This window comes from Saccopteryx bilineata, chromosome 6, assembly GCF_036850765.1.
Source record: "Saccopteryx bilineata isolate mSacBil1 chromosome 6, mSacBil1_pri_phased_curated, whole genome shotgun sequence".
NCBI lineage: Eukaryota > Metazoa > Chordata > Mammalia > Chiroptera > Emballonuridae > Saccopteryx > Saccopteryx bilineata.
Genome location: NC_089495.1, coordinates 36290457 through 36306358, shown reverse-complemented (window position 1 = coordinate 36306358; position 15902 = coordinate 36290457). Strand labels below are relative to the sequence as shown.

The following is a 15902-nucleotide window of genomic DNA, read 5'->3' as shown; positions in this document are numbered from 1 at the left end:
GTGTGGGGTGATAGTAGCACAACAATGTGCATGTCCTTAATGCCATGAATTAGACACTTTTAAATGGTTAAAGTGGTAAATTTTATGTTATGAATATTTTACTGCAATAAAAACTTGTGCATGAATGTTCATGGCAGTATTAGTCATAATGTGCTATGACCATACAATTCAATGTTACTCAGTCATGAAAGGAACGAGGTACTGACACATGCTGCAACTTGGATAAACCTTGAAAACGTTGTTGCTAAGTGAAAGAAGCCAGTCACAAAGGGTCACATATTGTATGATTCTGTTTACATTAAATGTCAGAATGAGCAAATTTATAGGGACAGAAAGGAGATCTGTGATTGCCCAGCTCTGGGAGAGAGAGGGTAGGGAGTGAATGCTAATGGATACAGGGTTTCTTTTTGGGGTGGTAAATATGTTCTGAAATTGATTGTGGCAATGGCTGTACAAATTTGTGAGTATACTAGGAACCCATTGAATTGTATACTTTGAATGGAATGAGAATTATATCTCAAAGCTGTTAAAATTATATGCAAACTTATTTCAACTACATGAAGAAGAAAATGAATGGAGAGACTGGAAATGCATCTCTGTGCATATATATATATGTATATATACATATATATATAAAACAAATGTATAAAAAGGTATTAATGGCTCTCTATGAGTTGAGTAATAGATTATGGTACTTTTATTGTCTACTATACATTTTTATATAATTTGGGAAAACCTCTTTTCTAATTTCGATAAACAGAGAAAATTTATAGTAAAAAATAATTAAATAAAATCAGTTGTAATGTTAATAAAAACTTTGTTTCTTTTGTAAGCTTTATTCAGACCTTATCTTGATCTTTCCCGAAGGAAAGAATTAACTTCTTTTCCCCAGATATTTCACAGGTAATGAGCAGAACACAGGGACTATGATAAAGAATAGTTGTTTAAAAAATATAAATTGATTTGAATTATTAGAATTACAATCTTGCAGCCTGACCAGGTGGCAGTATAGTGGATAGATTGTTGGCCTGGGACGCTGAGGAACCAGGTTTGAAACCCCAAGGTCGTCGGCTTGAGCATGGACTCATCCAACTTGAGCACAGGCTCACCAGCTTGAGCATGGGATCATAGACATGACCCCATGGTCGCTGGCTTGAAGCCCAAGGTCACTGGCTTGAGCAAGGGGTCACTGGCTTAGCTGGAGCTCCCCCCCACCCCGGTCAGATTGCAAACCTTTAAAAGTGGGATGATGCCCAAGATTGAATAATGGCACCCTGAGGTTGGGGGTGGAAATTGGAGCAGCCTTCCCAGCAGCCGGTTTGGCAGTGTCTGTCAAATGCAGACTGTTGCACATGAGTGTCCTCACAGAAGCTCATCATCCAGTACATCAAGAACCTAGAACAGCCCAAGTGTCTGGCTGAGAAAATGATGGCACAGACACATGATGGAATACTGACTCAACTGTTGAAATGAGTGAGGGTTGTGCTGTCATAGAAACTTTGCCAAAACATGGTAAATGGAGAAATGAAGATGCAGAATAGTACCTTTCTGAGCTGTTTGACTATTTTATTCTCACCACAGTACATTTGATAGACAATTGGGGCCCTGGTCAATTTGCTCAGTGGATAGAGCATCAGCCCGGCAGGCGGACATCCAGGTTTCAATCCTCAGTCAGGGCACATGTGCGAAGCAACTATCTGCTTCTCTTCCTCTCCCTCTACCCTTTCTCTTTCTCTTCCTGTTGCAGCCAGTAGAGGCTCGATTGTTTCAAACATCGGCCCCTGGCACTGAGGATAGATAGCTCAGATGGTTTGAGCATCAGTGTCACACACTGAGAACAGCTTGGTTGACTTGAGCATCAGCCCCAGATGGGGATTGCCAGGTGGATCCTGGTTGGGACAGTTGTTAAAGTCTGTCTGTCTCCTCTCACTTAAAAAAAACCCAGACAGTTGGGAAGTAGACCTGAATGCAAGCTCTGGGCATGGTGATGGCAGAGCATGTGCAGCAACTAGGAGCACAGACCCTGGAGCCAGATAGATGCCTGGCACCTGACTTGGAGCAGTGGCTTGGCCTTTGCCTTCACTTTTCTGTCTGTAAGATGGGGATGGTGACAACACTTGGCTGGTAGGGCGGCTGTGTCAGGATAGTCATGAGAAATGCAAGTCTTACGTGGCTGCAGTCTCATTATCAGCTAAATCAAACTGGACTAAGACTAGACCTCTTGTCACATGCCTTGCGCGGGGGAGGATGGCCCCCTCTGAGGGAGTTGCTGTAGTGTCTGGGAAAGATGATGGATGATGAGTAAGTGAGTGGTCAACAAGAAGATGCTAGAATAGCTAAGTGTTGTACAGAGAATTACAGAGGGGTGATGAGTCAGTTAACAGATGACCGCTTCAGATTGGCAAGGCCTCTGAGCAGTTGACTTTGAGGCTGCTCTGTGAAGGACAGAGCTGAGTCAGTGGGTGGGGAGAACCTGGGAGGTGGGGGAGTGGGGTGCACTGGGCCCGTATGTAACTGGAAAGAGCATGGCCTGCCGAGCAGAGGCTGGTGTAGCTGCTCCTTGGGTGAAGAGGAGTGGAGGGTGCCGCTGGGTGAAGAAGTCTGGGCTCAGCTGAATGTCACAGGAGTTTCGGACTTCTGCTTGAGGTACCCAGTGTGTTGTTTCGGCCTCTGTGAAGCGTGAATAAAATGAGCTAGGAAGTTATCATGGTTTTGCAGGGAGATGATGGTACCGGGGAAGGGATGCCCTGGTGCTGGACAGGGCCAGGCTGAGGGGTATAGCACGTAACTTGTCGTGTGTTGCTGTGTGGGGTAAGCAGTTAGTTCGGCAATCTGCTACTAGGATGTGGAAGACTGGTCAGGAATTTGAGGTAGACCTAGCCTACTTTATTCTGTCACAGCGAGCACATGTCTATTGCTGCCAGGGCTGCAGACCCTGATTTCTCACACTGGCTCCCCCACTTCATTAACAGCCGTGGAATCATTCACAGTGACTTTGCTTCTTTGCTGCAAGCCCAGTTCTGTTCTAATTCCCCTAAGTAATCACGAGCAACTTGCAATTTGTGTCCTGCGCTGCTATTTTAAGCATGACTGCAGTGATGAATTGTCTTATCACAGTAGTCCCCTCTTATCTGTGGGGATATGTTCCAGGACCCTCTGTGGATGCTAGGAACCATGGATAGTACCAAACCCTATATATGCTATGTTATTTTCTATACATTCATACCTTTGTACTTAAAGAAAGCACTTTACAGCTTCTCTTTGGTGTATCTGAATTGGCAGCATCACTACTCTTGCACTTTGGGACCGTGATTACATAAAATAGGGATTACTGGAACACAAGCACTGCAATACCAAGACAGAGGATCTGATAGCTGAGATGGTTACTGAGTGACTAACAGGCAGGTAGCGTATACAGTGTGGATACACCAGACAAAGGGATGATTCACACACTGGGTGGGACAGAGCAGGATGGATTTAATAGTGCTGCTCAGAACAGTTCACAGTTAAAACATGAATTGGGCCCTGGCTGGGTAACTCAACTGGGTAGAGCCTTGTCCCGATACATTAAGGTTGAGGGTTGAATCCCCAGTCAGGGCGAATACAAACTCCACTAGCTTTACATGGATGACTCTCTGAGCCTCCCACCTTTCCACAAATGTCCACAGGCAGTAAATGAGAGGCAGATGTACCCTGAGACTTTTTGACTACTTGTTTATTGACTTAATTGGGGTGACACTCGTTGATAAGCTCATATAGGTTTCAGGTGAAAAAAACAAACAAGCAATTAATGCATAAATAAATGGAACAACAAATTGATCTTTCTCTCTCTCCCCCTCTTCCTCCTGCTCTCTCTAAAATCAATGAAAATATTTTGAAAACTTATGAATTAGTGTTTCTTGGAATTTTTCATGTAATATTTTGGGCTGTGGTTGACTGTGGGCACCTGAAACCAGTAAAGCAAAACTATGGATGAGGGACTACTGAGGTCAGATTTGTATTCTTCCATTGAGAACTTTTAAACTGAATTTTGGACGGAATGGTTTCCCAAATATGGTGGAGAGCTAAATTTAAGAAAATATGAATATTATTGTAAATGCTGCAAATATATAATAATGCCTTGTGAAGGTCTTCAGGCTGAGATCTTAAGAATATATTCAAAATCTAAATAGCATGTTGTAAAAAGAGCTTAGTACAAAATCCTCTTCTTTATGGCTAAATGATATACATGAAATTCAGAGTTCTGGCTTAGGATAAGGGAATATTTTGCTGAAAGTCACTGGAATTCTTTAGTTATAGTTATAATGGTAAGCCTGCAGTGTGATGTTGCAGGTTGACTATTGCCTTACAAAGAATTTCAAATGGGAATTCATTTCTAAGAAAGAATTTTATCATTATCATTGATTAAGATAAACAAGCTGTCAGTGAAGAGTCATTAAATCCTATAAAATATGCGTAACCAGTGGTGGTGCAGTGGATAGAGCATTTCCCAGTATGAAGCCCTGAGGTTGTAGGCTTGAGCATGGGCTCATTGGCTTGGGCGCAGGTTCACCAGCTTGAGTGCATGATCACCGGCTTGAGCAAGGGGTCACTGGCTCAGCGTGTGCCCTTTCTCCCTCCCCTCTCAAGGCACATAGGAGAAGCAATCAATGAACAACTGAAGTGATGCAACTGTGAGTTGATGCTTCTCATCTCTCTCCTCCCTTTTTTTCCCCTCCTGTCTCTCTTTCTCTCTCATAAAATATTTTTTTAATTCTGTAAAATATATTTGCTTTAAAGTATTGATTGCAAAATAATCTAGTTTCTGTATTTGATTTAAACAAAAATTTCTGAGGTTAATATGATTGATATTTTATTGTAATATTTATAAGTAAAAATGTATGTGATTTGGGTTATTTATTTTGCAACATTGAAAAAAGTGGAAGATCATTTTACTGGGCTTTAAAGAAATATGTTAGGAGGTAAAATAACATGTCTCTCTCTCTTTTTTTTTCCTAGCATTGTCATGGAAATACTACAAATACTGGTTTTGATTGGTCAGATTCTTTTTTCGTTAGCTGCTGTTTTTCTGTTATGTCTTGTAATAAAGACTTATCTCATAGGACCATATTATCGAAAGCTGCATATGGAAAGCAAAGGGAACAAAGAAATCCTTATCTTAGGAATCTCTGCTTTCATCTTTTTAATGTTAACGGTAATTCTCAAAATATCTATTATTTATAAATCTGATTTATAATCTGTTCACTGAAAGCTTGTGGTCAGTTCTTTATCTTTTTATTTTAATAATATTTAAACACTTATTAGTATTTTTTATTTTGTGCACAGTTATTATGCTACCCATTAATATTAATACGAGTTAAACCTATTTAACTGTTTTAACTCATACTCTTAAGCACTTTGCTAAAATGGTATCTGTGAGTGCTACATTAAAAAACAAGTCTGCAGTGAGAATGAAAAGCCACCAGTGTCAAACCTTGTTACTCTGTCTTAGACTTTCAAACAGCTTTGTATCTGATACAAGATTAACAGTTTAAAAATAACTTTTAGTGTTTCCATATAAAGTTTTGGAATATTTGTTCTAGTTCTGTGAAATACACCATTAGTATCTTAATAGGAATTGCACTGATTCTACAGATTGCTTTGGGTAATATGGACATTTTAATGATGTTACTTCTTCCTTTTCAAGAACACAGTATCTGCTTCCACTTATTCGTGTCTTCTTCATTTTTTTTCTTCAATGTCTTATAATTTTCAAAGTCTTTTAGGACCTTGCGGGATAGCCCAGTTAGTTAAAGCATCGTCCTAATGTGCAGAGGTTGCCAGTTCAATTCCCAGTTACTGTACATACAGGAACAGATTGATGTTTCTGTCTGTCTGTCTTTCTTCCCCTCACTCTCTCCAAAATTAGTGAATTAGTGCCTGACCAGGCAGTGGTGCAGTGGATGGAATGTCAGCCTGGGATGCTGAGGACCAGGTTTGTAGCCCCGAGGTTGCCCACTTGAGTACGGGCTTATCTGGCTTGAGTATGGGATAATGGACATGACCCCACGGTTGCTGGCTTAAGCCAAGGGTCACTGGCTTGAAATCCAAGGTTTCTGGCTTGAGCCCAAGGTCTCTGGCTTGAGCAGTCAGTCACTGGCTCATCTGGAGCCTCCTGGTCAAGGCACATATAAGAAAGCAGTCAATGAACAACTGAAGTGCCACAGTGAGTTGATGCTTCTCATCTCTACCCATTCCTGTCTGTCCCTGTCTGTCCCTCTGTCTCTCTTGCTAAAAAATAATAATAAATAAATAAAATCAATGAATAAGTTAAAGATAATAAGTGTTGGGACACCAAGTACAGATTTTCTACATCCTTGGTTAAATATATTCCTGGATATTTTATTCTTTTTGAAGCAATTGTGAATGGTATTTTTTTCTTAGTTTCTCTTTTTGATAGATTACACTGGGGAACACAATTTTTGTTGCATCAACAAAAATACTGTTCTTACCTAATTCGATTGTGCTGATCTCAAATCTGACATTAGTTTTTCTCTGTAAGCTACAGTTTTTTTGCAATTCAAAATTTAGGTTTTCATCTTACTGTAAAATTTTCAACATTTAGTTTAACATAATGAAGTAGAATGTCTTCTTGGGCATCGTCTTTGTGAAAATATAATAATTTATATAATGCAGTAAATACACTAATACACTAAAAGATATGATTGCATCAGAATTTGTCTACAATTTCAAAATAGAACATATTAAAACACTTATTTTAATCATAAAATTTGCGCAAAACTTATTTAAATTCTATTCAGGCAAAAATTTGCATTTGTAGCTCTTGCATTTGTGTACTTGTTGAGGACAATCTCATTTGATGCTCCAGCAGTACTCTGTTCATCACTAACAGCTCCATGATTTTTGGGAAACTTATCAAGGTGACTGTTGAGGAAGTGAATCTTAACACTCATGTTACATCCAATGTCGTGGAAAGCCAACAGCATCCTTTGAACCAGAAGGTCATAGTTTTCTGCTTTTTTGTTGCCAAGGAAGTTTTTTGTAACTGCCACAAAAGACTGCCATGCTGCTTTCTCCTCCTTATTCATCTTCCTGGAAAATTCTTCGGTATGTATGAGGGTTCGAATTTGAGGTCCATCTAATACACCTGCTTTTTATCGTCTCGAAAGACAAAGCAGGAAAAGCAGAAATAATATGTTGAAAGCATTCACTTTCTCTATTCAAAGTCTGAACAAACTGCTTCATTAAGCCAAGTTTGATGTGAAGTGGGGGGAAAATGATCCTGTCTCGATTAACTACAGGTTCATTAACAATATTTTGCATCCCTACTTCCAGAGCTCCACGTTTTGGCCACTCCTTCTGTGTCCAGTGTTTCTCCCGAGCTCAGCTGTCCCACAAACACAGAAAGCAAGGATACTTCCTGAAACCTCTCTTGTCCTAGCAGGACATTTACCATTTTAAGATCCATACAAATGGTCCAGTTATGCTCCTCATACTTCATAAAGTCAAGGACAATTTTTATGTCATTATAATCTTCTCACAGATGAGCTGAATAACCAGTTGGAACTGCTGCATAAACATGACCGTTGTATAAGAGAACACATTTCAGACTTCTTGTAGAGCTGTCAAGAAGTAGCCGCCATTCTGTTGGATTGTAAGTGGCAACACCTAGCTGGCTGAGTAGACTACTGATACCATGACAGTAAACAAAGTGTTTGTCTTCAGAAAAAAAGTCCACAAAAATTTGTTTATGCTTCCTGAAATGGGATACTTTAGCTGACTGGTGAAATACATTCTTTTCTTGAAGACTGGAGGCTAATAACTCAGCTGCTTTCTTTGATAGCCCAAATCTCTTACTAAGTCATTCATTTCGGGTTGGCTAAACTGTTGAGGGGTTAATGACTGCTTGGCATCAGAAGAAGACCCTTCAGATTCTACGACCATTTCCTCATGCATTTATCAAAATATACTTGATCACCATGTTCACTTTCTTCATCCCTAGAAGAAAAAAAAACATTGAAAACTGGAACCGGGAGTGTCTCAGAGTGTGGGATAGGTCGTATTCCTGAAGGAATATTAGGATATGCGATCATATGCCTTTTTTTTCTTGCCAATGCCCTTTGTATGGACCAGACAGAAATAACAGTCACTGCTGTAGTCCTTAGGTTCATGCCAAACCATGGGAATACCAAAAGGTATTCCTTTGCGTTTTCCTTTTGTCCAGTCATGAAGCATTTTCTCACAATTATGACACAGAATATGAGGAGCCCAATTCTTGTCTTGATTGCCAAGGGGAACTTGAAAATAGACAATATATGGACGTGTCACAAATGATGAAATATTGCGCCTTTGATGTTGAAGTGTGTAACAGCCACCTATATAACAGAAGGTGTCATGACTATTCTTACATTTACGCCTACTCGAAGAAGCCATGATTCAATCTTAAAACAAAATAAGAGAGTGTTTTTATCAGATAATAATTTTTACATTTAAAAACAACTATAATTATGTAAAAGTGATGTTTGTAAAACATTAATTGCCTTGTGGTTATGTTCAATCCAAGAATTGTTGCTCTTTAACTCCAATTTAAAAACCAATGCATGCCATTAACTATAACAAAAAGAAATTAAAATTGCATAAAAACGAGAGCATGCACCAAAAACCAGATTTCAGATTTGGAATCAGCAATGCAGAAGTATATAGAAACAGTTCTAGAACCTTATGCAACAGAAAATGAAAAAAAAAATTGTTCCCCAGTGTTATTTTTGGGTGATTTCTGGATATTTATTTTGTATCCTGCTACTTGACTGAATTCACTGATCAGTTCTAGTAGTTTTTTGGTGGAATCTTTAATGTTCTCTGTATACAGTATCATATCATCTACAAATAATGACAGTTTTACTTCTTCCTTTCCAATTTGAATACTGTTTGTTTGTTTTTTCTTGTCTGATTGCTGTGGTTAGGACTTCCATTACTATATTGAGTAAGAGTGGTAATAGCTGTTGACCCTGTCTTGTTTCTGATCTTAAGGGAAATGCTTGTAGTTTTTGCCCATTGAGTACGATGTTGCCTGTGGGTTTGTCATATATGGCCTTTATAACATTGAGTTATGTTCCGTTTCCGCTTTGCTGAGAGTTTTTAACATAAATGGGTGCTAGCCACAGCAATCTTAAGAAAGAAAAACAAAGTTGGAGGAATCATGCTACCTTATATCAAACTATACTACTAGGTCATCAAAATATTATACTACTACAGTAACATTATTACTAGTAGTAATCAAAACAGCATGGTATTGGCATAAAAACAGACATACGGATCAATGGAACAGAATAGAGAGCCCAGAAATCAACCCATACCTTTATGGTCAATTAATATTTGACAAAGGAGGCAAAGATATACATTGGGGTAAAGACAATCTATTCAATAAATGATGTTGGGAAGATTGAAAAGATACATGCAAAAAATGAAACTAGACCATTCCAGAGTATTTTTCTCTTTGAAAATAGCATCCAGCAAATTTGTCTTCTCTGTATGACTTTCTTGCCAATTCCCAATGGTTACATAAGTTAAAATAATTCCCCAGTCATTGGTTCTTAGCTTTCTTTCTTTATTCGACAATAATTACTGAGCACCTGCTACAATTGCCAGGTATTGTGTTAGGCGTTAGGCATTTTGCATGTTAGATACTTGTATAATTCCTCTGCAGACTCACTGTTCATTTATTGTTGTGTGGTATACCATTATGTGAGCACTTCACAACTCATCCTTTCTATTTTTAGCTATTAGGGTTCTTTTTCATTTAGGGCTCTTATGAATGAAGCTGCTATACACATTCTCATATATGTTCTTTGATGGACATGTGATTTCATTTCTGATGCGTATATATCTAGGAGTGGGGTCTTTGGATCATAGGGTATGCACATGTTTAACTTTAGTAATTTTCCATACTGGTTTCTCCAAGTAGTTATACTGGTTTGCACCCTTACCAGTACTGTGTGAGGGGTCAGTTTCTCTGTATTGTTGGTCTTTGTAATTTTAACCATTCTGTTAGGTGGTGGTAGTATCTGGTTGGGGTTTTATTTTCATTTCTTTGATGACTGATGGTGTGAGCACCTTGCCATGTGCTTGTTAGCCACATGAACATCCTTAGGAATGTGCCTGTTAGAGTCTTGAGGTTATTTTTCTTTTGGGTTGGTTATTTTCTTATTCATTTGTAGGAATTTTTTATATGTTCTGGCAGATTTTTTTGTCAGATTTTTAAAGTTGAATTCAGTGTTTTTCAGCATATTCACAAAGCTATGTAACCATCATCGCTATCCAATTCTTGAACCAATTTCTATCACTCCCTAAAAAGCCCCTTATCTCTCAATTCTGTCTGTCCCCCACCCCCTAGTAACCATTAATCTACTTCCTGTTCTTACCGGTTTGCATCTTCTGGACATCTTTTATATAGGGGATCATATAAGATGCGGCCTTTTGTGTCTGGCTTCTTTCACATCGCATGTTTGAAGGCTTATTCAGGCTGCAGCGTGTTTCAGTACTTCATTCTATTTTATGGCTGAATAATATTCTATGTCAGATGTATTTTTGCTAATAACTCTTAGTTTATGACTTTTCACTTGCTTAATGGTATTTTTTGGTAAACAGATATTCTTAATTTTAATGACATAAAGTTACCAACTTTTTTACGGTTAGCACTTTTTATATTAAGTGTAAAAGACCTTTGCCTACCCCTGGATCATGAAGATGTTCCCTAGTGTACTCTAGAAATGTTATTGCTTTACTTCTTAAGATCTACAGTCCATCTGGAGGTGAAGATAGCACATAATGTAAGGAAGTGGAAAGACTTCATTTTTTCACACGCTTTTCCCCACACCACATGCTGAAAGACTCCTCCCCTGCTGTTGTGCAGGGTCACCTTGTCAAAAACCAAGAGGCCATGTGAGTGCTGGGGTGAGCATGTGCGTTTCGGACCCTCCACTCCGTCCCTGTGGCCAGCTCACCTGCCCGGACATCTGGCAGTGTAGTGCCCAACTCCCTTCTCTGTCTGGGTTGTCTTGGCTGTATTTGTGGTCTTTCCAGGGTCCACATAAGTTTTTAGATTCAACTAGTCAGTTTTCACACACAAGCCAGTTTTGTTGCAGTTCCAGTGAGTCTGTAGGCCATTTGGGGAAGGCTGACATTTTCATGATTCCAGGACTTCCTCCCTGAGTGCGGCGTACGCCCTCTGCCCACTGAGGTCCTCATCTGAGCGTCACAGCGGTGTTTCGTAGTGTTTGTTGTTGAGCACTTTTGTTATTTATTCTTAGGCGTTTGATGAGTTTTGATGCTATTGTAAGTGGTATTTCTTCAAAAGTTCATTTTTCTATTTGTTGCTGTTATCATCTGTAGTTCTACTGTCTCGAATGAAAAAACATCTACTTTCCAGGGTTTTTTTTTTGTTGTTGTTTTTTTTCAGAGGCAGAGATAGACAGGGACAGACAGACAGGAACAGAGAGAGATGAGAAGCATCAATCATCAGTTTCTCGTTGCGTGTTGTGACTTCTTAGTTGTTCATTGATTGCTTTCTCATATGTGCCTTGACCGTGGGCCTTCAGCAGACCGAGTAACCCCTTGCTGGAGCCAGCGACCTTGGGTCCAAGCTGGTGAGCTTTTTGCTCAAGCCAGATGAGCCCGCGCTCAAGCTGGTGACCTCGGGGTCTCGAACCTGGGTCCTTCCGCATCCCAGTCCGACGCTCTATCCACTGCGCCACCACCTGGTCAGGCTCCAGGTTTTTTTAATCAGTAATGTCACATCAAGAAGTCGGAAGCTTTGCATTTAACATTTTGCATTTATAGTTTGCATCTAACTATATAGCTAGAAACCTGATAAACCATGACTATTCTCTCTGAATCTGGCATTGTTGAATCTAGTCATTTCTAGATTGTTGGTGCTTCCCTCTGGCTTTCTGCCATCTCCAGGTAATTTCTCATTAGCTGTGTCTGCTTTCTTGAAGTGGTATGAGTTGGCAATGGGAAATGTTTTGTATACATTTTTTAAGCCACAGTCAGGCTGTTCATTGATTCAAGGTAAAGAAAATATATCACAAATACTTAAAATAAATTTGGAAAATACTCTAATTCAGAAATGTCATAGCGATCTACATGAATTATTGTTTCCAATATTTTAAGTTAGTTTTTCTCCCTGTTGGTTAATTCCACTAATGTTAGTTTCCACATGTCATCTCTCGGGTCATCCCCACAGAGGCCCTACTGGGGACTTCACAGATGTACAGTGAGTTTATTTTCACAGTGTGATTGTGCTGGTTCTGCTAGACCTAACAGGCTGTCTTTGGGTGTGAATTCTACTTTGGCGGAAGCTGTTGTTAACTGGTGGCACTGTGTGTGTAACATGTGGTCCTTCCCTCTGCCCCAGGTCACGGAGTTGTTGGATGTCTCCATGGAGCTGGGCTGCTTCCTGGCGGGAGCACTCATCTCTTCGCAAGGCCACATGGTCACCGAGGAGATTGTGTCTTACATCGAGCCTATTCGTGACTTCCTGGCTATCATTTTCTTTGCGTCCATAGGTAACTTTCTTCTTTTTTTTAATTATTATTATTTTTAAGATTTTTAATTTATTCATTATAGAGAGGGGAGAGAGAGAGAGAGAGAAAGAAGGGGGGAGGAGCAGGAAGCATCAACTCCCATATGTGCCTTGACCAGGCAAGCCCAGGGTTTTGAACTGGCAACCTCAGTGTTTCCAGGTTGATGCTTTATCCACTGCGCCACCACAGGTCAGGCGGTAACTTTCTTCTTTACGGCATAATGTTTGAATTGTATTTGTTACCAACGCTTGCAGATTACATCTACAATCTCTTTGTATACATATTTTTATTTATAGACTATACAGTGAAAACAGTTCCTGTAAAAATTAGAGTTTGAGGAGAAATCTTGTTTAAAAAGAGGGAAATTTTGAACTAAGGGACATTAATTCATCGATTGGCCGTCCTGCTCTGACAGTGCTAAGATGCACAGTTAGGTCGGCATTAAGAGGCTCAGACATCCTCAAGGAGGATCTCAGACTCCATCGGGAAAGACCCCTGTACTCAGCAGATTAGCAACCTAATGCCAGTGCTTCAAAATGGGAAGCTTGAGGAAAAGACGAATTTTAATACAAAAAAACCCTAAATTGAACATGTGGCATGCTGCTCTGGAGATTCCCCTCTGCCAGGGTGTCTTGAGTGGCCAGTCCTGGAGAGATGCAGGTGGTGGCAGAATCCCAGCCTCCATGTGTCACAGCACGTCCTCTTAGCCCTGCCTGTTCGCCCCCTCCTTCCTGCCTGGAAAGTCCATGCACTCTGCACTAATCAGCAGTTCTGGGTGGTCCCAGCAAGACTGAGAATGTGGATGTGAAGATTCAGAAATTTTATTAGGAATGTGAAAGGCCTTGAATAGCCAAGGAAGTTCCCAAAGGAAGCACAAAGTGGGAAGGTCATACTTTAAAGAGGTGAAATTGGATCATTCATGAGCAGCGTTTACAATCTGATGTCTTCTGTGTCCTGCGAGAGAGCCCTCTCAACAGAGACTTTTCTCTTCCTCTCTGCCCCCTTCTCACCTTCTCCCCTCATCCTCTCACCTTGACCCCCTCTCCCTGCCCCCTCCTTCCCCTTCGTCCCCACCTTCACTGCTGGTGACAGACACCCCTCAACATGCTAAATACGCTCTGCCAAGTCTGATTCCCTGGACTTCCATTCCTGGTTGCTGATTCACTTCTTTTCTGTCGGTTCTTTTCCAGACAGGTCTAGTAAAGTTGATTAAATTATAACCCTATTCTTGCCACATTTCAGTCTGCGTTCCATCCCTGACACCCCAGGTCACCCTGACTAGTGTGTCACTCCACGTCCTGCCAGCTGGGGCTTCATGGAATGTTCATTTGTTAAAAAACTAAAATTACTTAAAACAGATGTATTTGCTTTAATATTTCTCAAATCAGGATGCTTGATTTATTAAGAACCATGCTTTCTAATAATAACAATTGTACTTGTTTTTGCTTTGGTTATTCACACTCGGTATATCAAAGAGAATTCAAGTTAATTTCCTTGCCAACTGAGAAACGTGTCTACAATTAGGTTTTTATTTTCGAAATAGTCAGGGACACAATTTTTTTTGTTCCAGGGCTCTAAGCAACAAGTTAATGGCATGTGTTTAAGAAGACATCTTTACTTTTCTGCTTAAAGCTATTCATTCTTGGTGAATAGCTTTAGACCTCAGTGACATTTAGACCTCAGTGACATGTAAATTAGTGTCCCCATTTTTAACCATCACTCATTGACCTCCTGTCCTGTGCCAGGCCCTGTCAAGACCACAGAGATGACCTGGACCCAGTTGCTGCACCAAGGCCCACTAGCCACAGTCGGTTCTAGGTGAAAAGAGTGGGTCCTGGGGTCACCACTGCCAGTAAGTGAGTGGCTGCTCCAAGGGATTCAGGCTGTGTTCCCAAGGAAGGCCGCCTTGAACATCACAGCAAAGGACAGTTTTAGGCCCAGAGTGAAAGCGGGCTTTCCATGCTGAAGGGAGAGCACTGCTAGTGGCTCCTTAGAGGTGTCCTGGAGGTGGTTGTCACGTGTCGGTGTGACCTAGCACCTTGCAGCCCTGGCCCTGGGTCCTTGCTCACTTTTATATCTGTGGTCTAGTTCGTGTGCGCCATGACCACGAGGGCAAGTGTTTATTAACACAGGTAACTGCCTGTGCCAGGTGCCTGCTTAACTCCTCACTGCCTAAATCCATAACTGCAAATGAGGAAACAAAGGCAGAGAGAGGTTAAGACGCATGCCAGCATCCATACTTGGTTTAGACCAAGGATTTTAGCCCAGAGCCTGTACTATTTACTGTTGTGCTACCCCAGACACACATTTGGCATTTGTTGCAAGAATGAATAGCTTTAAGTAGAAAAACTGTTAACAGTTAGTTTTCCCTCCTGTCAAAGTTATATGAGGCAAAGAGATTATAACATGGATTTCATCACTGTTTTGTTAATGTCACTAAGTACTGGCTCCAGTCAGTTTAGTGTCTTCATTGTTCTAAGCACAGTGCTCTGGCTTACTGCTGAAAGTCACGTGAGTGATCAGTCTCCACCCTCAGAGCAAAGAGCTCTGGCATCTGGCCTGTGTGCTGAGTATCCCACGAGTGGTCTGGGGCCAGGCATTTGCTGTGATTATGAGGGACTGTATGGTCATGACCACTCTATGGTGCTGTTCAGACAGGACACAAGAGCAGGCTGGGGAGACCCAGCTCTACTTGAGTCAACAAGCCACTGGGCTTCTCAGCCTTGAGGTGTGGACAGTCAGCCTTCCTCACCTGTGGCTGCTGTTCCTTGTCTTCAGACTCCATGGGCCATTTGCATCTTATTCAGAATATTTTCATAAAGGAAAACCAGATTTACTTCTTTTTTTTTTTAAAGAAGAATCTCAAGCATGCACAGTTTTATTTTTTTTAATTTTTAAAAAATTTTATTTATTCATTTTAGAAAGGAGAGAGGGAGAGAGAGACAGAGATAGAGAAGGGGGGGAGGAGCAGGAAGCATCAACTCCCATATGTGCCTTGACCAGGCAAGCCCAGGGTTTCGAACCGGCAACCTCAGCATTCCAGGTCAATGCTTAGGAAAACCAGATTTAGCAGCTGCTCACCCTCTTGCTTTGCTGTGTCCTGGGGGTGAACTCCGGTGGAGGATCGCACTCAGCACCCAGGCCCACGGAGCCTGGAGCCCGGGCATCTTTCCCTGGAGCAGCTGGCTCAGGAGCCGCTCAGCAGTGCTTGAACAAGCACTTAAATAAGTGGCACAACAGGACTGTGCTTACAAGAACTTCATCCTTCTGTTGAAACAAGAACGAGGAGCTGGAAAGTGAACAGATTTACCACTGAGA

General features: G+C 40.9%; 1 protein-coding gene across 2 annotated transcripts in view; it reads left to right on the top strand.

Annotated features, from left to right (window-relative positions):
• Positions 1-15902, top strand: part of TMCO3 (transmembrane and coiled-coil domains 3) — a 65965-nt gene that overhangs the window by 45666 nt on the left and 4397 nt on the right. For both annotated transcript variants that reach the window (XM_066235883.1, XM_066235881.1), the window contains exons 10-11: positions 4999-5194; positions 12416-12566. In XM_066235883.1, the coding sequence (XP_066091980.1) occupies positions 4999-5194; positions 12416-12566 (347 nt within the window). The remainder of the gene's footprint in view (positions 1-4998; positions 5195-12415; positions 12567-15902) is intronic.